At 38.7% G+C, this 25,284-nt stretch overlaps 1 protein-coding gene across 9 annotated transcripts in view; it reads right to left on the bottom strand.

Moving 5' to 3' along the window:
• Positions 1–25,284, bottom strand: part of BPTF (bromodomain PHD finger transcription factor) — a 92,556-nt gene that overhangs the window by 9,831 nt on the left and 57,441 nt on the right. For 4 of the 9 annotated variants that reach the window (XM_073310727.1, XM_073310729.1, XM_073310730.1 and 1 more), the window contains 15 exons: positions 22,597–25,012; positions 19,564–19,688; positions 18,522–18,650; positions 17,512–17,662; positions 16,273–16,396; positions 14,299–14,545; positions 13,411–13,572; positions 12,200–12,351; positions 11,124–11,247; positions 10,322–10,548; positions 8,654–8,876; positions 6,531–7,441; positions 5,755–5,837; positions 3,461–3,686; positions 1,594–1,928 (listed from right to left, as the gene is read on the bottom strand). In XM_073310727.1, the coding sequence (XP_073166828.1) occupies positions 1,594–1,928; positions 3,461–3,686; positions 5,755–5,837; positions 6,531–7,441; positions 8,654–8,876; positions 10,322–10,548; positions 11,124–11,247; positions 12,200–12,351; positions 13,411–13,572; positions 14,299–14,545; positions 16,273–16,396; positions 17,512–17,662; positions 18,522–18,650; positions 19,564–19,688; positions 22,597–25,012 (5,635 nt within the window). Of the gene's footprint in view, positions 1–1,593; positions 1,929–2,000; positions 2,176–3,460; positions 3,687–5,754; positions 5,838–6,530; positions 7,442–8,653; positions 8,877–10,321; positions 10,549–11,123; positions 11,248–12,199; positions 12,352–13,410; positions 13,573–14,298; positions 14,546–16,272; positions 16,397–17,511; positions 17,663–18,521; positions 18,651–19,563; positions 19,689–22,596; positions 25,013–25,284 lie in introns of those variants that run through there. The other 5 variants (XM_073310726.1, XM_073310731.1, XM_073310728.1 and 2 more) reach the window with 4 other exon arrangements.

Below are 25,284 nucleotides of genomic sequence, written 5' to 3'. Positions count from 1 at the left end.
TTTATGAGCAGAGAGGTTGAACTGGATCACATTAGGCTAAGGCATTAACATTCCATTTTTGTGAAATCTTATTTCCTGCTTAAATAAAGGTTGTCTCTGTTCACTATGCTAGAATGTGCTGTCATCATGTATTATCTATGGCCCAATCCAGTGCCCATTGAAATCAACGGAAAGATTATTGACTTGAACAGGCAGGCATCAGATCAAATCCATGTATTTACTTTATTTTTGTGATAAAGCTTCCACTACTTATAAGAGACTGAACCAGTATCACTGGCCTGTGCTCAATATGTTATAATAAAATGAGGACAGGGCATCCTACTAAGTTTTACTGAGTGACAAAAATCCTAATATAGCACTTACTCTTCCCCACCCCACCAATGCCCATTTAAAGTGGTATTTAGCACTTATAAGTTGTGGCAGATTGGCAGCCTGGAATGGAAGTACTCTATTCATAGAATGGCTGCAGCAGGGAGCAGTCTAAGCTTCCCAACACTGACATGATGGTATCGTGATCGGAGTTATATAAATACCCATGAGACAGAAATGAACCCCCTCAGTTGTGACTTGGAGGGACCACTACTGGGGTGACAGGCTAGTTCAGTCTCCATGGCTCATTTTAATTCTCGGCATTTCTACTGAAACCCCAAACAAAGCTGCTAATTAGTGCTTTTGGAGTGAGTGATTTTTGTCAAGTGGAAAACCTGGAACACTGACACCAACTGATTTCTCAGATGCCACCGCACAGCGATCAGACGGTAACAACTTTTGATCATTACTGACTTGAGCGGAAGTAGAGCCAGCAAACTAGAGGTGATCCAGTCCACTCAGTCATCCAGTCCACCATTTATTAATTTCTCCATAAACAATTCTTTCTATAAAGGAATATCCCTTTCAGCGGGAAACATAGCATTCTTCTTTTTCTCTTCATAGTTCGTTTCTAAACCACTTATTGGGGAACTGCCATTTTCATTTTGTCAAATGCTTAAAACTTCAAAAACGTACTAGAGTCTGATAGAAAAGTATGGGTTTTTTTTGCTTGGTTTGCATTTCTTAATGCAACTCAGTAAGAGTCTGGTGTGGGTAGGTAATATATTAAGAAATGAAAAGAGAAAATACATCTACTGGAAATGCTGTCCAAAATGAACTGCAGCCTAATAGGTTAGTATCTCTCGTTAACTACTTAATTACAAAAAAAAAACTTATTTATGGGGAGACGGTACCAACGCTATCACTAGGGAACACCAACCAGCTTGGTCACAAGAAGGAACACAAGTATATAATTATTTGCTCCCAAAGCAGAGGCGAACAGGCAAAACAAAGAACAGAGCGAAATAAAGAGTATGTGCATGTGAGACAGAAAGATCATACAATGGAAACATGCAAACAGGTAAAAAAAATTAACTCACAAGAATTACTAGATTTGTAATTGCTCGTGTAATCCAGACACTGCTTATTCTTTCATAGTCCATGCTCATTGCAATACCGGCTGATTTTCTACCCCCATTTCTAATCGCTATCTCAGACTAATAGCTAAATGCTAAAGCTGAACCAAACAATGCACGGAACAAGCATGCTGCATTCACCACTCACTTGGATTCATCATAAGGTGTTTTACAGATGCAGTAAAGCTTTGTGTCCTTCTTGGTTTCCTTTGAGGTAGTAGAAATCATTTTCTTTTTCTTGGACTTGGAAGCTGAAGAATCTTTCTCCTCCTCTCGTTTTCTCTTCTGGGAAGACGCTGGCACTGGGACTGTGGTGGCAGCTGCGATGCTGGTGGCATGCTGCGGCGGTGGCGGAGGGGGAGGCGGAGGCGGAGGTGGTGTTGCCGCAGCGGCGGCGGCTGCAGCAGCAGCGGCTGCAGCGGCAGCTGCCTGAGCTTTTTCTTTTTCTCTCTTAATTTTAGTCAAGTCTTTCTTTAGCTCTTCCTGAAGCACATTTAAAAAAAGGCCAAAAAAAAAAAAAAAAAGAGACACCTGATGAGGACATTCTAGAACAGGATCAGAATCCAGACTCAAATCTTTCTCCAGTTTAAAAAAAAAGACAAACCATTTAAATAATTTACTCATTCAGGTACAAATTCCAAGATTAATGTAAGTCAGCCCCTGGGCTCCTTTAAGATTCAATGTTTTAAGTCTGATGATAAGCGCCGGGGAGGTGACCCCATGTCTAATCCTAAGGCAAAAGAAGAGGGAGGAATTTCAGGGATCTGTCAAGAACATGGAGGACACATGCTTGCTAATAAAAATGGTGATCAGGCATAAAAAGTTGAATTAAGGATGCAGTCAGTCTCTACTGTTAATCACCTAGCTCTTCGTACTTTTAACAGTAATAAGTCAAATTTAATATGATTCTTATAGTATCTGTGGCATTCAGAATTGAAATATCCACAGAACCTTTAATATACTAATGAAGTCCCACACTGGTAACTCTGCATTATCATGTGAGAAACCTATTCAATTTCTAGTCCCTATTAGTCACTCCTTGGGCATGTAAAGGGTGATTAGGGATATTCAACAGCAGACCCTCTGGCAAATAAACTATAATGTCAGATGACACAGAAGGCAGCTCCCCCAGCCAGAGGTGTAATTGCCAGGATACAAAATCTTGTGTGTGGGAAGCATACAGAAACAATATTTCACTCCAGTGATACCATCCACCAGAATTCTCACTCCTGGTTTTCACTCCTTAATGGGAGAGTGGGGTAGCTTCCACAGTCATCAAAGAGTTCTGATCTAAGAGCAGTGGTTTAAGTGCTGTCCTCTGGACATTCCAGCTCCTTCTTGACCATGATTGGTGAAGGAGCTCCCTGTTGGTATGTCTTTATATCACTTCAGTTTTCCACACAACCACCACATATTCTTTACCTTGCAGATGGTCCAGTAGGTTCCATAAATTGTGAGGCCTTTGCCTTAAGAGCTCTGGTACATTTGTGTTGCAATTTGCTGTTTGTTTCTTGGAAATCTGATGCCCTTACAAGGAGAAAGTGCCACAGAAATAAAGGATAGGGCCAGCTCTAGGCTTTGTTGGGTCCTTCACAAAAACATGTCTAATGCAACTCCACCCCCACTTCTAGAAGTGTATCCCCACTGGTGTGAAAATCTCAACAGGAGTGGAATCAAATGGGTCATATTTCCTTTGAAGGCAGGGGAAGGAGCCAAAACTAGGGTAGGGGGATTTCTGACCTCCTTGGGTTAGCTTTTTCAGTGAGCGGCAAGACTGCAGGATTTGGACCTTTAACTTTAATAGGGCAGAAATTGTTTTAAGATCTCACCATAGATTAAATGCTAGATACAGTAAATAAACTGATCTGGGGGTTCAGCAGGGATACAGGCATGCAGCAGAAGAATTTCACCCTGCATGCTTCCGTAAAGACTCAAAGGACAAGCTGATAAACAGAACATTTTTTTCCCCAAACTTAAGAAAACCCACCTGGCTCATTGAGAAGAACTGCTCTTACCTGTACTTCAATTTGTAGATCTTTGTCCAGAAGTGCTCTTTTTTTCAGTATTTCAGCTTTAAGCTGTTCTTTATGTTTGAAAAGCAGAGCTGAGAGCTTGGTAGCATTCTGTTTACTACGCTTCTGTTCAACACTCTCTTCTCGCTTCCGTTTCTTAGCTGCCTGTTTTTCTTCTTTATCTATCTTATCCAAAATATACTTCATCACCTGATTACACACTATCATTCTAGGGAAGGAATACAGAGAAGCACATTGTGCTAAGTTGTCTAATAAATCACAAAATCAAAGTTATTTTCTCTTTACAGCCTCCACAAATCACAAAGCTGTATTATTAATTCTGACGGTAAAATCATGGATTTAGCCACAACAGCAACACTTGCTTGACTGACAGTTTGTGGAGACCTATCCATTTCAACAAAGACTCACGCTATATAATCTGATGGTTAGAGCATCAAAAAAGCTCACCTTTTGATCCAAAAAAGAGACATTTCGAGACAATTCCATTTTTGCAAAAACCTTTGAGGTTTTATTTTTGTTCGAAGGCAGAAAAAAAATTCAAGACCTGAAAACTTGCTGCAAAACAGAATTGTCCTTCTGACAGCTCTGAACAGTACTAAACTTTGGTGTTCCAGCAAAAGTAAGTCCAAGAGAATCATTTTCTCTATCAGTAAAGATCACTACAAATAGTAGTTCCCAAACTGCTTCATCATGAAGCACCCCTTATGATAGACTGCTGGATGCAAACCCCCATACAATATGTCCCCTCTATGCCCCAGTGTTGCTGCAACTGTCTTTTCCTGACCATTTTCTGTTTGAATTTTTGTAGTATAGTTGTATTTTTGCTTTGTACTTTTCATTCATTTTGAAGTTTCTGTTCCTCCCCGTTCCCCAATTCACCAGAAGACTAAATGTTGCTTGGCATGGGGGTATTCAAATAAACAGGCAACACTTACACCTGCAGCTAAGCTGAGTGCAGCAAGAGTAGAGAAAAAAAAGCTTGTGGCAAGTGGCTGCTGCAGATGTCGGAATGGAAAATCAAGTGGTTTCAGGGAACCACCTGGTATTTTACTGAGAGCTGTAGGAATACACTGGTTGTTTGGTAGGGCCATAGGACATCAATCATTCTGTTCTTCTCCACTGTCCCACATCTACCTGGTCTAGTCTGGGTTTCACTGTTAAAGATTATACTCTTTGGGAAGAAAAGACTAATTGGGGAGGAAAGATGACAGTGCCACGAACAGAGCTGGTTAAACATCATGAACAAAGATGTTCTTTTGTTTTTTAAAAGTAACAAATTTGGTCATTTGCAATTGTTAAGAGAGCAGTCTGTGCCAACAAATTTTTAACTTTTGATTTGTGAACTAGCCACTGTGTGTTCACTATTCGTTTCTCACACTGAGTGGACAGCTAAGTTGCACAGTATTGTTCTTGTACCTGATTTGGGGATCAAAACATTATAAAACTGGAATTCCTTTTCCTGATCACAGGATTATTTGATAAAACATGTGAATAACAAAATAGTCAAAATAGCAATGGAAGAATATCTAAAGCCAACACTCCATATACACATTTGCCAGTGCAAGGGATGAAATTACTACTAATTTATGGAGTGACAATGTCTACAAGTCTCCCTACTTTTGTCTGCTGGCTGGGAGGTAAAATAGTTAAACAGAGGACAAGCTCCTGCCAACAAAGGGAATGAAATTAAGAAACCATAACATGGAGTGCTCAAACAGAAATGAGAAACAGGCTTAGCTACAATGGAGCAATCCTTCATTTCCTTTTGTGAGCTCCCTCAAAGTTATTTATCTGCTTGTATTAAAAACCTGTGGCAAGCACTACCCACATGCATCATATCACAGTCCATATTCTGGGCAACAATTGACGATAGTCAACGTTTATTTTGATTACAGGAGAATCAAACTGCTCATAATTAGGAATGTTACTTTTAAGTCATGGATTCGTCACCATGATTTGTATATTACTTGAAGTCAGTTTTAAAAATTTCATACAACTAAGCTTTCCAAGCCTGAGACAGAAGGCGTGACTACACTATGGGGAAATGCGCACTATCAGGGCGTGATTTCTAAAGCACACTGGGGTTTAAAATAGCACTATGTTAAAACAAAATAGGGAACTTTCAGTGAGCACCAGCACTGTCTACACAGACTGGTTAGAAATCCCACTCTCACAGTGTGCCTTACAGCTCCATGTAGGCAAGCCTTATTTTGTACAACAGACACCAATGAACACATTTGCTCCATGTCCATTGATACATTATCACGTGTTCCTACCTCTGATTTTCTTCTCGTTCAGCTGGGGTCAGTGTCTTTTTCTGTTTCAAGTGTTCTATGACAGCATTGTGTTTCATCACCACCTTGAACACAAAGTCCAAACAACATTTAAAAACCTCAGGTAGTGTCTGATAATAGTACTTGGGGAAATGCGGACACTTGCCAACTTAAGTCACATTTGAACAAATAAGTCTTATATTACTTACACTATTTTGAAGGTAACTTTTTATACTTAATCTTAAATTATGACTAAGGAATTTAGAGATTCAACTTAATTTTTCATTATTTCTGGAGAAAAAAATAAGTGAAGTCAGTTTCACTTCTGTAGTCAGTTGCACTTTCCCAAGCTCCTATTGCTGCACTATATTTAGAGTTTCTGCCCATTTTTTCTCCCACAGTCCGTCCCCCTGTAGTTAACAGCATTATGCTTAATACAGCTCTTACAGTCTCCTTTCTATAACAGTCAATGAAAGCACAGTAGAAGTGTTGCAAACCACCAGTCCTCACTTTTTCTGGACTAACACTGAAGATACATTTCTCCCAATAACCAGTGATACAATCAATCAAGCCAAAAGTGCCAGAGAGCAAGCACAGCATGGTAGTTTCTTAATGTGCAGAATTAACTTAGAGGCGCTATTAAATTGGCAAAAACAATTTTGCAATATAATTTAGAAATAAAAATCCCAGAGGCTCAATTCACAGGCTATCTAATGAATCAATAGGATTAACAGAAACATGTGTTTAGCATGGTTTGTATTTACTTCTGAGAACATTACCTGTTTTTGGATAATGTCACTTTGATTAGAAGCCTGAAGAGTGTGTTCACGTTTAATTTCTATCTGTTGCTGCTTTTTCTTTTGCTGTTGCTCCCTGAGCTGCTGAACCCTCTGCAGCTGCTCTTGAACACTAGCTGCTTGAACTGTTACCACATTCTGAATCTGGTGAGCCTGCACTGGGCTGGCTTGTTGAATCTGAATAGGCAACTGAAGCTTAATCTGCTGGGGGACTCCGCCTTGCTGGGCCTGTATCTGAGCTACAACATGAGACTGAAGTTGGGAGAGAACTTGGACTTGCTGCTGTAGCTGAGGTACAGTAATAACTTTTGTTGTAGGCTGCTGGATCTGCAGTTGAGGGCGAGATGGAGATTGTACAGTAACTTGATTTAAATTTTGTGCAGTTGGAAGAGTCTGAAGGGAAGTCTGAATCTGGGGTTGTGACTGCTGCTGCAGTTGAGCTTGTATTTGTAAAGAAGCTTGGGGTTGCACTTGTATCTGTTGCTGAGTTGTAGTCTGCACCTGAGCTTGCTGCAGAGCTTGGACTTGGGACTGAGCTTGTGGATGGATGACAGTCTGTGGTTGATTTTGGATTTGAATTTGAGACAGCCCTTGAACCTGGGTCTGTGGTGGAGACTGAACTGTGACTGGAGTTTTAGTTGATTGTGCCACGACAGTTTGTGCTTCAGATACGACTGGAGACTGAGCTGATGTTGGAGACTGAGACTCAGGCTGTGTCTGATCTTCAGGCTGAAGTGAGGGCTGAGTAGTCTGTGGTTGGGCTGGGGGCTGAGGCTGAACACTCTGGGTTTGCACCTGTGGCTGAGCTTGCAACTGACTGTGAGGGTGGGGCTGAACTGGTGGCAGCACTGGTTGTGTCTGTGTTTGTGAGGCTTGTTTCTGCTCTCCAGTAGCTGTGAAGGATAAAAACAGAGTATTCCACTCATTCCAAGCAATGTGTCTACAAGCTCTGTTAATTAGAACCATTAGGCCACGTCTACACTGCAGTTTTATCGACAAAAGTTACGCTGTTGCAGGTCCACACTATGCTCCTTGTGTCGGCAGAGTGCATCCACACTAGCAGCTCTTGCATCAACATAGAGAGCAGTGCACTGTGGGTAGCTATCCCACTTTGCAACTGGGCGCAGGGTGCTTTGGGAAGGGTTTGCAATGCCTCCTGGGGCAGTTAGAGCATCACATGATGCAGGTTTCTAAATCCCATCATTCCATGGGCATCCTACTAGATTGCCAGTCGCTTTTTAACTGAAGTATGTTTGTGTGTGAGAGACAGGGAGCATGTGTGTGATGGAGACACAGTGTGTGTGTTGGGGGAGTGTGTGAGAAAACAGGGAGGTTGAAGGTGCGTGTGCTGGGGGAGAGTGAGTGCGTTGGTATGCTGTCTCTAAGTTCAGACAGCGGCTGGAAACAACCAGTCCCAAAGCAGATGCAGACCCCTGACATCGGCGGCTGCTGCCTCCCTCCCTGGCTCTGCATCTCCGCCCTCCCGCGCGCACACATGCCCCTGCCTGCTGCTTTGTTCCTAGTGCCCAGTAGGTTAATGATTTGCTGTTTGCTGCCTGAGCAGAGCGGCATGTGTAGCTGTCAGAACTTCCTGGAGCTTTGAAAGGGGAGGGGTGCATGCCTGTGCAGCTGGAATGCATGGCAGCAGAGTTCAAAACATTGATCAGAGTGGTCACAGCGGGTATTGTGGGATACTGGGGGAGGCCAGTTATGGAGACATAATAAATGGCAGCATCTACTCTGACACTTTGTTGCTTAACTTTGCTGCAAAAAGCTTTATGCCTCTTGTTGAGGTGGTTTTATTTTGCCGACAAAAGTAGCATTGTACACCTCCACTGTTTTGTCAGCAAAAGCTCCCTTTTGTCACCGAAACTGTGTAGTGTAGACAAGGTCCTAGGTTTTCGAAAGTTGAGGAAGCACTATTTCCCCTTCGGTTTAAAAAGCACTACAATACTTTATACAGAGCGTCAGCTGAAGATTTCTAAGTCTACACACTGTTCTTTTAACTAAGATACTTTAATGAAGAGACTAATTCCAACTATATAAAAAAAATTAAAAAAACCTAACTCCAATCACCCTCTTCTCTTGAGCACAGGAAACCCTACCTGATGTCGAAGTGGAAACCGTCGTAGTAGTTGCGCTAGCTGTAGAAGCGGATGATGATAACGGAGTGAAAAGGAATCTCTGAATTGTACCATTCGGCATAGCCGCTTGCATTAGCTGTTGTCCTGGACCTGGTATGACAGTCACACCCTGAGGTATCAACTGTAACTGGCCAGTAGTTTGACCCTGTCCCTGAATTACCACAGTCAACCCCTGACTGCCACCCTAAAAAAAAAGTAAAAGTCATGTTAGTATTGTTGTCCCAATGATATAAGCCTTAGGTGGATTATGCAGTAATCCGGGAGACCCAGGATTATGAATTCTGGGGATTCAACACCTGAACCACTAGGGTACATATTGCATCTCTGATGCTTAAGTTCAGTATCGTGGAAATACAAAGTTTTATGACAAAAACCACATACAAAATATTCCAGTAACAAAATTTCAGGTCAAAAGATGGTAAAGTACCCTGGTTCTTTATGGACAGATCTGATTATCTATTGGGCTGGGTTCAGCGACATGCATTTTCATCAGAATACTGAAGCAGATTTGTAACAACAAAAGGCTGTTAAGATTTTATCTGTCAAACTTGGCTAGATTCTTAGCCAACAGAATCTACAGTTGATCTTGTGTCTCTTTAAAATGTATGAGCAATAAATTCAGGTGTGAGATTAATTTGGGGCATCCTATTAACCACCTCCTGACCCAAAGACCAACCTCAAGAATCCCAACTGCCTGTTCACAAGGTTATTCAATAAAACATTTTCCTAAGTGCATATCACACATTGCCCAACTGTAAACTGTAAGTGTTGACTGTTCATCCAGGTTTTCAGCATGCTGGTAGAACGTTACTGCTTAAATTGTTTCTTTGGATACCATATTTTTGGAGGTCTTTAATACAGGCAGAAACATCCCAGTTTTGCAGACAGATCAGGATAGTTCTAACCCTTACAGTGACTCCCTGTGTCAGACATGTCTCTTTGAATCAGTCCCACCAGTGGCAGCTCTTGCCTTCAACTGATACCTGCCCTTGTCCACACCTTCAATAATCAATAACTTTTTGAATCAGCCCTAGCAAATAATTCCTGCATGTTGTTCTACATGTCAAAAATGACACTAAGGCATGAGCATATTTTGACAATTAAACTTTATATCCATTCTTAACATTATTATTAAGTACTTATATTATGGTAGTGCTCAAAGATTCAAAGATATAAACACAGAAAAGAGGGCCCCTTGAAGGAAGGATTTACAATTTACAGCCAAACTCAGCATGAATCTAAACTAACATGCAGACCAGACTCTCGTGGTCTAGGCAGAAGTAATAGAGAGTGCTATTTCCCAGTTCCAAATGATGTAACTCTTCCTTTCCCAGCACTAAAGCAAACATAAATGACAGCTATAATGTCCTTCAACACCCAGCCAAAGACAGTGGATGGGCATCCACATTCTGAAGGCAACAAGGTAAATAGATAAAAGATATTTAGAGAAAATAAATCTCTATTTTCTTAATTTAATTACCATTTGATTTGTACGTAGGTTATAGGTTTCTCAAAAAGTAAAACTGAAACACCATGTATGAAAATGTACACCCCCCCCCCATACTGATGAGATCAAAGGATACCAGTATGGGCATATTTTCATGTCTGAGTCTATAAAAAAATGTTTACCTGTCCTTGAGTTAACTGCGTGAGTTGGGCCATAGTAAGTTTCACTTGTCCTTGCTGGGGACGAGTGGGCTGCGGCGTTGTGGTTTGTGGTTGTATATTCTGTGGAGGTGTTCCAGGAGCTGTTGCTACCTTTTGTCCAGGACTTGAAGAAGTTGTGCTAGTACTAGAAACTGCAGTTGAGACAGGCTGACCTCTAATTATCTGAGTCACCACCTGTTGAGTCTGACCTGTTAAAGACAGCAAAATTTGTTATGCTAAAAATACATTTCCAACATTTTTCATTAAAGCACACAAAACTTCTAAACCCCAACTTCATGAGAGAAGTTAAGCAAGCATTTCTGCTTGCCATAGAACATCTATTAGTCACTTCTGTATCTGACTAAACAAAAATATGAATCTGAATTCAAGTAAAACATTTTGCAATCTACTTACAAGACACTTTAAAACACCTAGCTTTCCTCTAATTACATGTAGTGTTTTCGCACAACACTTTTAATTCAAACCTTTCTACAAACTGATTAATAATAATTTTATATTTTCATTATTCATTAAACCGTTTATCCAAGTTTTGTATTAAACTAGGAAACCTGTTCTTTGTACCCACCCGAATGAAAGAGTTACTATTCAGTGGACTCTCATTCAGTAACCTTGATTAAACTGATGATTGATCCCAACACTGTTTTTGTTAACACTGCACTGAATACAGTAATTTCTGAGTTAGGGTGAATGATACATAAAATGTTTATGGAGAAACAAACCATGGTTTTCACACATTGGAAATTTATAATTAAAATGAACCTACTGGATGGAAGAATACCTTGCTGCACCACTACAGGTGTTCGAATGATGGCCTTTCCTAATGTTGATGACTGAAGTGGTGTCCTTATTACTGTCATACCTGGGCGGAGTGGTGTCCCTGGCATTATCTAGAGACAGCAAAAGGAGAACATACATGTCAAACTTTTCAAAAAGCGCATATCCTGCTGAACCTGGAATTCTTTACAAACAGTGAGAAATAAAGGGATACAAGTAGCTCATATATTTATATGTTGCATGTTTGAAAATTCTTTTAAAGCCGACTTTAGCAAAACTCTGTCCTATTTACTCTCCTAACAAGTTTCTTAGCTCTGATAAGTATCGATTACTCATTAAAACTATGTGCTATGAGGTCCTGTCTTGTAGAGACCAGCCAAAAGCCAAGAAGGACAACATGGAAGTGGCTCCTTGATTGGTGAAAAAATTATGCGTGGGTTTATCCTCCCACTCTGACCAAATGTGAACGCCAGCCTAGAGAGTGGGAGACGGAATCCAGGAATCAGATTGATATCAAGGCAACAGGGATCATTAAGATCATCGAGTCTGACTTCAGCATAATATAGGCCCACAGAACCTCACTCGGTAGCATCTGCATCATGCTCATAACTTCTGATTGAGCTACAGTATATCTTTGAGAGAGATCTCCAGTCTTGATTTAAAGACTACACTGAAGGAGAATTCACCACATCCTTAGGTAAATTATTTCAATTGTTAATTTCCCTTCGTGTTAAATTTACACATTATTATTTGTATTGCCATAGTGCCTACACACCCTAGCCATGGATCAAGACCCCACTGTACTAGGCTAGGCACTGTACAACCTTATTTCTAGTCTGAATCAAAACTTGCATGTCTTACATAGCAATAGAGCACAACCTTTGAAAACTTTAATAATTCAATAATCCTATTAAAAATCCTATTCTGAAATCTTAGAGTCTATGAGACTTGCTGTGCATCTGCATATGCATGTAGGATCCTGCTTCTGTGTTTGCTCATGTGCCCTTCCATGACTTCCAATGTATTTACCCAATGTAATTGATAAAGCTCAGAAAAACATCTTACTTGTGAAGTACATGTTGTACCTAGAGTCCCTGTGGTATTTGGCCTAATAGTTACAGTCGCTGTCCTTGGCTGGAATGAAGTAAATGTTTGTTGATTTGCACCTGTAGTTGATGGAATGATACCCAACACTTTTTGCTGAACTTGAACAACACCTAATAAAAAAAAGAATTAATCAATACAAAAAATTGCAAATGTGATAAATCATAGCGACACCACACTGACATCCAGTACTCTCACTCTGAGTTTTTATGACCCTTCTGTGGGACTTCTGTCAAAGTCTCTTGGCAGAAACTTCTTCACGTTCTATAGAGAAGTAGCATTACCTCTTCTGTTGCTTGTACAACTCCCTCCAAAGTATCAGTCCACAGACTGATATTTTAAAAGGATTTGGGCAAAGAATGGTATTTCAGAGTTGTGAACCTCTCTATTGATCTTTATGATGAGGTACTTGCCCATGTGTGGTCCCATATACAGGTGATTATTATTTACACATTTAGATATGGATGGCCTGTGCCTCCCTGCTTCCAAGTGACCTACTTAAACATCTCAATGAGCCTCAAACTCATGGAACTGAAGAGCATGGTAAGTGCCATTCATCCACCTAAAAAAGCACCATCAAAAGCTAGCAGTCTCCATGACTTTTTCATAGATTAAATAAAGGAGATGGAGGAATGAGTATTTTTCTTTGGTGAAGAAGTGATATGCCATCTACAAGCTCACAAAATGTCATGTTGTCATTTCCAATCAAGAAGAAAAGGATCCAACAGTACTGCACTGATAAGTAAAGTGAATCACACCAGCTTCTAAGGAACAAATATTTACAACAATTAGCGGTTACATCTGTTCTGCTACACTTTTAAAAGAATCCTTTTGCTGATGTCTAATTTAGAGGCAGAAAAAAGAATTTTGCATTCTAGGTTGTCGAAAGAAATTAGAGCTTCTGATTATGCACTATGGAACATAGAGTAGAAGACCCAAGGTCACGGATAAGAGGAGGCAGAAATTTAAGATACAAACCTACATTTTTTGCCTGAAAACAACTGCCATTGTTTTGGCGGCAGCAAAGAAAAAGCTGTAGAGACTTATTCCGGTTGGGTGGTTGTGGTTTTTTTTGTTTTTTAAAAAGAGGCAAGTCACATTTTATTTCACTAGGAAAATAATGTTAATGCAATCTGAATTAGAAAGTTAGAAGATACATTTTTTACCCCTACCTCCTTGGGTTGATGGCACATTAACGGCAACAATCTTGCTGTTTGCTGGAAGTGGCAACTTTGTTATCACTTTGCCTGCCATAGTTACTGGAGTGCCTGCAATCTGGAACGTCTGACCTGTGCTGGCAATGGTTGTAGCTGATGTAGCAGCTGTGCTGGTAGCTATTGAAATAAGAAAGTCAATTTTTGAACTTGATTATTATTAGTAAATATGACTTGTCTTAAGTATAAAAGAGTAAAACTGGAAGGTTATTATACAACCACTTTTGAATGAGTCATCATTTCCCCCTCATATATCTTTTAAAGGTTTGTTGAAACAATGAATTTATGCACAGAACACTTTCACCATAAATATTACAGATAAAACTGGCATAGATAAGAAATGAAACAACCTGGCTTGTGAGTGCAGGAAAAATATTGGCCTAAGGACAGGACATTCATCTTTAGACAAAAGTAATTGTTCCCCAGCTCCCTCCCAAACTGATAAAGTTAACCACAAAGATGAGAAATTAAATTCCAATATTGCTATATTATAGAGAAAAAGTTGGTGTGCTATAGAAGCAATGACTAACAACAGGTTCCTTTAGTGACACCTAAGGTATGTCTTCACTACCTGCCGGATCGGCGGGCAGCCATCGATCCAGAGGGGATCGATTTATCACGTCTAGTCTAGACACGATAAATCGACCCCCGAGCGCTCTCCCGTCAACTCCTGTACTCCAGCGCCGCGAGAGGCACGGACAGAGTCGCCGGGGGAGTAGCAGCAGTCGACTCTTCACCACAGTAAGTCGATCTAAGTACGTCGACTTCAGCTACATTATTCACGAAGCTGAAGTTGCGTAACTTAGATCGACCCCCCCAGTATAGACCAGGGTACAGATCATTTACCTGCTGAGGACTGGCCTTGTTTAACCCAGGTAGCGAAAGTCTGATGGAAGTTCTTGTTCTGTTGGAATGTTACCGTAGCTGGAGAGCCCACTTTAGTAGTAAGCACTACTTTGGTTCCAGTAGGAACTGGGCCTGTTAATGGGCCTACCACAACCTTCTGTGGAGTGGAGGCAGTGGTTGCAGTACTGCTTGCTGTAGTGACCGTAGTGGCTGTTGTAGGTAACTGCTTCTGTTGTTCCAGTCGCTTCTATCAAAGTTAGAGGAAAAACTCAATGAATGAATGAAGAGTTAAAATTTGTGGATTTTGCAAGGGATGAATACCTAATTTTTCCCACTGAAAAATAAGGTATGCAAACAGGATCTAGCAAATCTAAATACTAAATTATTGAAGCAGAATACATTACAGATTGCTATCAAGCTATCACAATTGACATACACATGCAATATTATAATTTGCCATAAAATACTTTCTGTATTGCAGATGTATACATTCCACTGTGCTACACCGCACATTGTATACAGCATCTTTTGAATGCTGTACATAATCAATCCAGTGCATTTATTCACTATTCTCAGACTATCAAGAAATATGAAAGATCAAAAGGTAGAAAGTTTTTTATCATGATAAACTACAGTCAGAAAATATATGCCCATATTTTGGGTTTCAGTATGTGTCCATGGCTTTCATCAATTTCAGTGACAGATGCAAACCTGTATTACACACACAGCTCAATTTTTAATTACTGTTGGCTTTCCTGAGTTTACTGCTGGCAGCAGCTTTATCTTGCTAATGGTAACAAAAGTGTCAGAAAGTGAAGATATCTCCATTTCTACTTTATCTAATTTACCATAATCAAAAGAATATCATTATTTAAAGTTTTTCATCTGACAATGAAGCCAATCTCCAGCTTACTTTCAAAACCATATTCAACAATCCCTTACATGACAGTAGGCTTCCCATACTGTCACTACCCTAAGCAATGGTGCTTTTTTATTTTAGAGAGACTGCTATCTGCAAGCAATTAAAAATGCCAACTGTAATTTGCATGTTTTCCAATATATTTCACGTTGAGCAGTGCTCCTTATCAATTTGAATCGTGACTGCAAGTCTGGGAAAAGTGGGTAGAACTGCTTAGGCACCAACATTATTTCTTTTTCACTATTTACAAGTGAATAAATAATGATTTAAGAATTAAAATAGCCATGATTTAAGATATAAAATAGCATAAACATTAGAAAATAAAGTAATGGGTTTGTAAGTTAACTAAGGGTTGGCATTTTATGCTTAGATAATTCTAAAATACTATTTGTGGTATCAGTCACTAACAGGCAGAAATGTATTCTCTACAGACAATACAAAACAAAAGGAAAAATGAAACCATTCTGGAAAAATCAGGGTGCAAAATAAATAAAATAAAATAAAAAATCAACCTGCGATCAGGTATTGGGGATTATTAATTAGCAGGTTAAAACACAACCCTCCCCTTCCATGCTTGTACCCAGACAAACTCAGGGTTGGACAAAATCAGAAAGTTTTGTCCTAATTCTAGCATGGGAACCAATCTAGCCAATTTCACAGTCAACTGTGTGTTGAAGCTGCTTTCCATCGGACTGTGGAATGCTTCAGATCCCACCTGGAGGATGCTATTTCACACCCCCCTTTTAAAAGTGGAAGAAAAACATTTTTGGACACAATCTAAACTGGGTCTACAAAACTGAAAGACAATTATAAAAAAAAAATCCTTCTTACAGCCCAGTACTTCAAAATAATGTATGTATTACGTACAGTAAGTAACAATGTTTACTATCTCAGTGGGAACTTTCCAGAATGTTGAGTTTGTATATATACTGGAAAAGTTACAATTATACTTGAAAAATAACATTACAGAGGCATACTTTATTTCTTGTGTTTGGATGTACGCAGACTAACAATGCAAACTTTTTGACAGGTGGGACTACTAATGGCTCCCCCACCTGCTGGGCAGCCAATCGTTGCTGTTTTAGTTGAACCTCCATTTGGGCCTTGAATTCCTCAGCCTTCTTCTGTTCACTAACCTTAGCCTGCTGCTCAACTGCCTGTGCCTTTTCTTTCTCCACCCTGCCAAAGACAAGCAACCAAAGAAAAAAATTACTACTGTACACAAAAAGGCTATTTCATTTTATCCAGCTTAACCGATTTTTTGAGAATTAGTCCTGCTTCTTAGACTACTCCCTGAAATATTCTAAAGCAAATTAATGCAATGCCTTTCAAAGAAACTATTTATCAAGTCTGTGGTCTATAACTATTCCTCAGACGTTCTTGTCAACTGCTGGAAATGGCCCACCTTGATTATCACTACAAAAAGTTTCTTCCCCCCACCTCCCCACTCTCCTGCTGGTAATAGCTCACCTTACCTGATCACTCTCGTTACAGTGTGTATGGTAACACCCATTGTTTCATGTTCTCTGTGTATATAAATCTCCCCACTGTATTTTCCACTGAATGCATCCAATGAAGTGAGCTGTAGCTCACGAAAGCTTAAGCTCAAATAAATTTGTTAGTCTCTAAGGTGCCACAAGTCCTCCTTTTTTTTTTGCGGATACAGACTAACACGGCTGATACTCTGAAAACTATTTTTGAGAGACTGAAAACACCACTTTTTGCATAACACCAACAGCTCAAAACAATAGCATTTTGTTAGATAAGCAAGATAAAGGTCTAGCTATAACTTTTCCTCTAAATGTGAAGCACTGTGAATATTCCTTTCATGTGACTGTACTTTGGGACTTAAAGGCTGACTTTACCCTTTGTTTTAAGGGACACATTTGCTTCATTCGTATTGCGAATGATTTAAAACCTTTATCGTTTTAGTAAGTAATGTGCATGTCAGAAGGACTCATGCTGTACAGAAATACTCTGTTGGCACACAACACTGTTTACTTCATACAGCAGTCAAATAATAGTTTACTTAGTTACTACATACTAGATTAACACAAAATTAGTGTGTAGGTTTATAGATCTGCCACAATTAAATTAGTTTCTGGCATCACCAGTAACTTGCTCCTTCAACTTTAAAGTTTGCCCATTTTTAAAAAAGAAAGCAAAGACAACATTAAAAGCTTAATTTTTTATTCATTATGGGTATCACCTATAGCTTGGGCAATCTGGTTGGAGCATTTATTTACCAAAGTACACACAAACTAAAATGCGTCATTTAAATTGCATCAGTTTACCTTTCAGCAAATGCCCTGATCTCCCATAATTCCAGTTCCTCCTCTGCTACCCAACTTTCAATGATAACAGGTCCTGTCTGCTTGGGCGTTTCTGGCCTCTTTGGCCTCAATGCACTTGATCGAAGGCCTTTCCTCTGAGGTGTAGGAGTTTCTTTAGAGAAAAGTCAAACATTCATTAAAGTAAACCAGGAAATAAAATTAAGATCCAAATTTAAGGTTATTTAGTGTCAATTTTTATACAAATTCTGAAGTGTTTGAAAATGGGGGTTATTCAGAATAAATTTTTCAAACAAACTCCCACTGAATTCAATGGCAGCACTGTTAGGCCAAAGCTGAAAACTTTTAAAAATTCTAACCTAACTGTTAAAGAAGTAATCTGAGTATCATTATCCAAGACTCTATAATAAGCAAAACAGATCCACAAGCTATTTTTGATTTTCAGGAAGCTAGAAGCTAAAACTGTATTCAGGAGGGCTGTTAGATTTTAATGAAATCAGGAGAAAAATATAATAATGTCTAGAGTTTTAAAGATCTGTAGGGGTAGGTTCATTTTAGCTTCTTTTGTATGATGGCATGGCTACTGAAAATCCAGAGAAAGTAAATATTACACACACACACAAATTTGCTGTTTTTCAATTGTAACCTACTTGAATCTACAATATCATATGGTAGATTAGATATGGAGTTGGGTTAACTTTTTATTAGTTGATAATTTTCTTTTAACATGTTAAGGACAGGATATCCTGCTTATAAAGAAGATTTACTGTATATTACCCCATTCATTTCTGCAAATCTCATTTTAGAAACAGGAAGGCCTTTGACTTTAAGATAATAAATCTAACAGAATGACTAGATTGATTTGTTTAACACAACTGAATGGAGAATGAATACTTATCTCAATTTGTGCAACAATGCCCTCTCCTTAGATGGTCAGGGTTACCATAAAAATTTGGTTAAACTTATTTCTATAAAATTTATGACGACATTTGAAGACTTATAAACAAACATACCTTTTGGAGCCTCAGGTACACCAATAGGGCAAATGATTTTTCTTATACAGTACTCTGAACGAATTCCATAAGGACCAACGTCTCTCCGTTTGATTATTTCAGTTGTTGTAATTTCAGTTTCAGATGTTTCTACAGTGATTTAACCCAATACGATGTATTAAGTTAGAAAATAAAAGGTAAACAATTTGTTCATCAGAAATAAAGACAGGAAGTTGTGGAGAAATAACTTTCAAAAATCCATTGAGTTTCACAGGCAAGCATAAAAGCTATTTCAAGTGCCTGCATGAACAGGCTCAGATTTACAAATCTGGATTTTTGCTTTTACCTGTATGAAGGCATGTGTGTACATAACTCCTGAATTGTGCACATGGAAATAAGGCATGCACAAAAGCGTGCAGGCTGATTTGAAAATATGGGCTACAGTGAGGAAATCAAAGAATATTGCAGTTAAAAACGGCAGAAATAAGTGATTGTGTGTGCAGATTGGTTTGGAGTAAACAAAAAACAGAGAAATACATTTTAAGAGACAGCCCACTCCTAGAACCACAGGAGGTGTAATATCAGAATAGATTGTCTACCTCACACACTGGTCAATTTTGATTGTCAGAGGAAAATTTAAACCCCACTCTTGTGTAAAGTAACACTATCACCAGTAAGAAGGTGTAAAATCCTGGCATTACTGGGTTCAGTAGAACCAGGATTTCACCCAAGGTGAGGGAAATTTTTCTTAACCTCAGATGATCATTCTGAAGTAACTGTTTGGAAGCAACTCTACACACTTTGTTTCTGGTTAGATTTTTTCAAAAATGTACACAGAAAAGTAAAGCATTTAGATTAAACTGATACATCCATTTCTCCAAAATACTCAAAATATGTAAAATAGCAATTGGTATAAACCATATAATGTTAATTTTATATGATTTTAACCAACTGAAATTTGTGTAGCATATTGCACTTTTCTAGACAGACTCTCAGTACCAATATCCTAAATTAATACAAACTATTCATTTTTAAAAAGGCAAAAGCTTATAAGAAATACTACCTGTGCGTGTAGTTCCTCCCCCAGGTGGGGGTTTTGCAGCCATATCATCCCAACGTAAACATGCCCAGAGTAACCGCAACATAAGGCTCACCCCAGCCAATGACTTCACCGTTTGAAGTCGATATCTAAAACAAGCCACAAAGAAAAAAATAAAATATGTTACATTTTAAACTGAACACATTAAGTTCATGACTAACCAAACCAAAGACTCAAAGGGTTTTCATTTTATCTTTTCAGTATTTAAGTAGCATGAACACTTGTAATTTATTCGGTTCCTCAAACTCTTTGGAACTCATACTGCCCTAGATCTCCAGAAGATTTCCCATTGATGTCAGTGTGTACTGCATGTGTGGATCAAGGCTGGATACATGACAGGTCCCCCTATGTACTCCACGGCACAATGGGATAAGATGCTGTACCAAACACCCCTAAATTCTGCAACGTCAGTTTGTCGTGTCCTTCAAAAATATCTTTTGTTCCACATGACCCCAGAAAAAGCCCTGTGCAAGAAACATGACAGTCTATATATTCTATAGTGTTACAGAATAGAATTATCTTTATTAGATGACATACGAGGTCAAAATTTGGAAAGCATAAAATAAAGACCTCCACTTTTCTTCATAAGTAAATGAAACAGGGCCTTCTATTAGTAGGCATGTGTTTAAATGGTCCAGAACAAACTGACAAAGATAAAAACCTAGCACATTCTAAACTAAGACTGAAAAGCCATAGAAGAATGCATAGTGTATATTTGTTTTGAAAGTGTCTGCAGCAAGGCACAGTCACCTGTTGATGGCACTGAGGAGGGCCTAACTGTAAAAGTTTCTCTGAGTTTATTTCTACATCCTACTGACAATGCATATACAGAATTCTCTTAGGAAGTGGGTAAAGGACACGTGTGCACAAATACACCTCATCTTAAGGTGATGAGTTGGGAAGTGGAGGATAGATTAAACATATTTTGATGAAGAGGAGAGAATTTTATCGAGTTATTTACATGCCATTACAGGAATGACACTGGGCAGCTGGAGGAACATGCAAAAAGGGGCTGACCAAAAAAATCCCTCCATCGAATACCACTCAGAGGAAAAACATATGGAACTTAACAGACAGCACATACAAAAGATAGGTAGGTACAATGCAGCCTTGTTTGAGATCTAAGCAATATCTGACAGTGCAGGAAGGAGTCAGATTTAGCACAAAGTGGCTAACACTAAATGTCTGAAGCTGGGAGTTTATCTGAAAGGTACCCAGGGACAAATTAGGGGGCTCTCTCAATGAGTTAAGCTGAAAAATTAACAGTATTTCTGCAGGTCCATAAAGTGCAGTGAAGATTTTCTGCAGGAATCTGCAAATCCCTCCCCACCAGAGAAACTCAGTTTTCAGCTGTATTTATAACAATGATTATTATGATTTAAATATCAAAGATAAAATATCAGTGCCTAATCATAATACTGCAGATTTTTGCAAGTAATAATGGGCTGTAGAAACAGATCAAGAATGAATCAAAAGAAACTTTCATAACACAATTCAGCAATAGTTATTGCTTTTTAAAAATAATAGATTTTGGTCACCTTTTCTTTTAAGGTGAATACAGAGCAATTAGAATGATTCTTAGTAAGCATTTTGTGATGAGAAGAGACTAAAATTGTTAAGATGATTCTCACTAAAACCTTGATTATGCATCATTAAAGTTACTAGGAGTTTTTCCATCATCTTGAATGGGAGCAGAACCAAGCCCTAAAGCATGAGAGTCTGTGGATACGCAGTGGAATTAAGGAAGAGCTTTAGCAGGCAAATCTACAAGACACCATATACCATTCAGGCCCAACTGTACAAAGAGTTTTGTGTTATAAAGAAGAATAATCACATAAAACCAAGAAAATTAGGCTGTTGAAAGAAAATAAAATTCAGACCCTGTCTACATACACAAAAACATGTTTAAACATGGTTATGGCTAAAAGTATATTACAGCTTATCTTACATCCACACAGACTATAAAAAGTAAATTTATAACTACATTTTAAATAGAAAAGGAGTACTTGTGGCACCTTAGAGACTAACCAATTTATTTGAGCATGAGCTTTCGTGAGCTACAGCTCACTTCATCAGATGTTTTAAATTACATTTTAAATGTAATAGAAATTGTGTCTACACTAAACTTTCTTACATTTCCCACTACTCCATCTTCACCTAGTGTAGATAAGGCTACTGAAAGAAAAACATGGGACTTTGAAAACCGTTATAACATTCCCTCCCACCATCACCACCAAAACACTCGATAAAAAGAAAACATTTAATGCAGCTGAGCCACAACCATGTTTAAATATGGTTAGTATTATAAACAGTCTCAGAACTATTTTGTTCCAACAGGTTATTCTACCTATTCACCAATTATAGGTAACACTGAGGTTCCATCTCCACTGGTCTTTAAACAGAGCCTGAGAATTAGTTCCATATAAATCTATTTCCACCACTTTTGTGTAGCGTGGACAGGATACTTTTATTTTATGGTAAACCTTTCTACAACACTGTTTTAAATTCTGGTTTTATGTTGTTTGGATCCATCTAAAAACTGGACTTGAAACATGGGGAAGTTAGTGGACAGCAAGCTAGGGTGTAAATTTACAGTGCACTTGCTACTCTGGCACGACCTTCGTGGCCTAAACACATTTACTGAGCACTTAATGCACCCTTGTCAGTTTAGCTCAGAGCTAAACTGCCAGAGGGCATTTTTGTGCACAGTAAGAGGTGTCGCTGGAATAGCTAGTGTGCTGTAAGTTCACACCCTAGCTTGCTGTGCAGTAACTTCCCATAGAGACAATCCTTACATCACCTGTAACCAACACCTTTAGTGATTTCAGTGCAAACCTGTGTGTGGATGCTTATTTTGGAATAAGAATGCCCTATTTTGATGTACCTTAAGTCAATAAAAAATTACCTTTTGCATGCCTATTGTATTGCTTCCATTTTTACAGTTAATTTCATCCCATCCCAAATTCTTCTTTAAAAAGGTAAACATTAAGTATGTACCTCCAAGTGATACCAAAAGTTGGTCTTGGGGATGGATACGGCCAAATATCCATGGCAGGTTTTGCATTGTAGTTGAAATAGGGAACCTCTCTGATACCTCCTCTTCTGGCCAACTTTTTTAAATCATCATTGGGTAAAACAAATATACTCTTTTTACTGCTTTTGGTAACAAATTTTCTGTAAGATGGCAAGGCTGTTCCAGAACGAGTCTTTTTGGGTCTCGAAAATTTCATTAACTTCACTTTATCCCTTGTGGAATATTCTTTGCTCACAGTCATGGAAGTCACTAACGTGCCTCCTGGAATAGTTAATGAATCAGTTACTGTTGTTGTAATCACAGTTTTACTGTGCTCCTGTACAGAGATGACATCAACATTGCTGTCTGCAGCAGGTGCAGTAAGCTTAGTTACAGTGGTGGTGGTGGTTACAGTGGAAATGGCACAATTTTCTGTAGATGACACCATAGTTTGTTTATCATCCTTGAAGGCTGACAACTCTGCTACTTTAAACACCGTTTTGGATTCTGTGGAAACAGTTGATGTTGTGGTGGTCACTTCTGTAATAACAGTTTTATTTTTTGTTTTATTTTCTCCATTGATATTTTCAACTTTATTATACATCTGCAGGCCATTCTGATCAGTAAAGTCACTACTCAAGCTAGATTCCTCACAAGAAGTTACTGGTGAGGGTGCAACGTCCTTACCCATAACAGCTTCAGTTTCCATGGATTCTGCTTCACTAATCACATTTTCCTTACAGGAAAGCTGTGCTTGTGTAGAAGCACTATCAACAAAGTTGGATCTTTCAAGAGAATGCTGCTTTTCTCCAATATTTTGCACACATTTGGACATTTTATTTGGAAGCAGAGGATACTCTCCAGATTCACCACCAATCTCCGCAGAACTCTGTAAACATGATTTAGCATCCAAGTTATTTTTTAAATCTGTATCCTCCATAGTGATATCACCATTCATTAATGGCTTTACAGAGCATTCTTTAATAGTCAATGGTTTTATTTCATGTTCAGGAATGGATTTACTAATATTATTGACTTTAGGTTCAATATCACTCCCTGCCTTAGTATCACAAGTATCTTTCATTAAGCATTCTTCATTTGACAATATCTTAATGTCACTGTCTTTTCCATTAATTTGAAATGCCACCGATTTCTCTCTCTCAACTTTAGTCTCTATTTCTCCATTCTTATTGTTCTTTTTGTCAGTGATACTTTTTAGATTCAGCTGATCGAGACATTTGTTTATGGTACTTGCTTCCATTTTCTGTTCCTGACCCTGCTTTTCACCATTAGCTTCAGTGACTTTAGAATTCAATAAATCATCACTAACATTTATTCCACCAATGTGTTCAGGAGTTTGGCTTTCAGGTGTTTTTCCTAAAGTTAACTTGGTTTTTAATGATTGTTTCTGATCAAATAAAATCTTGTTTTCAGTTTTACCATCACTGCTTTTCTGAGCAATATCTTTTCCCTCATCATTTTCTTGTGGGGACACTGGTTCAGAATGGCTTTTCAGCGTGCAATTATTTTCTGGGTCACTGACCTGTTTTTCAGGTTTTTCTTTCAAGGTTGCTTTTTCAGCAATGGGCTGAACATCTGTTTCACAGCTGCTTTTAGTTACCACTGGCTGTAAGGGGTTTTCACATTTACTCTGAGACACTGTGGTATTAAATACTTTTTGTTCTGAAGATTTTTCATTGTTTAAGGTGCCACTCTTGCTTATATCTTCTGTGTGTGTTTGTTTTAAGTCATCCATGAGGGGATTCTCACTCTCTCTCTTTTCAAGAACTTCTTGTCCTTGACTATTATCAGTAGCGACTGGTTCAGAATCACCTTCTTTAGTGATGTTTTGAACTGAGCTTTGAATTTCAGAGGCATCATCCAGTACTTGGCCTTCTCTTTTTGACAGTCTGTCTATGGAAGGCAAAGAAGGCTGGTCTGGTTCACTGGTTTTTGTACAAGGTGTACTGCTGGTTGGCAAGCAGTCCTGAACTGAATCTTCAGTTTGGATCTTACCTGAAATATGGGTTCTGTCTTGGGGAGACATGTCAATCTGGCTTCCTTCTTTTGCTTTAGTTGTTTGTGGCTCATCTATGTTTTTCTGTGGACTCACAGATCTACTGCCTACAGGTTTAGAACTAGCCTCCAGCTTCATCCTTTCTAGGCGCTGTTTTTCTTCCAGCGTAAACTGTTTTACTCTTCTTTCAAGTAGTCCATCTAATTTTGATGTTTTTACTTTTCTTTTGTAGCAAGTCCTTAAGTGAAACCCCTCGCTGACATTGATTAAATCTGCTTTAGAGTGAATATCCTCATTTTTTGTGGGGGATTCCATTTTTACATCATCTATCTCCATGGGTTCTTCTTTGATGGCTCTATTTATACAATCAACTTCTCTTTCCGCTGTGAACAATAAATATTTTTGAATCAGAAGGACCTTTCAGTAATGACAGTACAATAAATAACTTTCAATTTTACATGAAGTTTAAAGTAATAACTGCACTTACAGCAGTACACATGTTCAAAGGGCTGGATAGACATTAACTGGGCTAGGAAAAGCATGAAGCAGAGAACTCTTAAGACATTCTCATACGGTACGCTACTGCAGACAAGTAGTATGAAATACAATGACTAAAAACTAGTCAAAAAACTTCACCTGAGACTCTCAAAACTAA

The sequence above is a fragment of the Lepidochelys kempii genome, chromosome 14, assembly GCF_965140265.1.
Source record: "Lepidochelys kempii isolate rLepKem1 chromosome 14, rLepKem1.hap2, whole genome shotgun sequence".
Classification (NCBI taxonomy): domain Eukaryota; kingdom Metazoa; phylum Chordata; order Testudines; family Cheloniidae; genus Lepidochelys; species Lepidochelys kempii.
The sequence above is the reverse complement of the archived record's forward strand: the minus strand, read 5'-3'. Positions and strand labels throughout refer to the sequence as shown.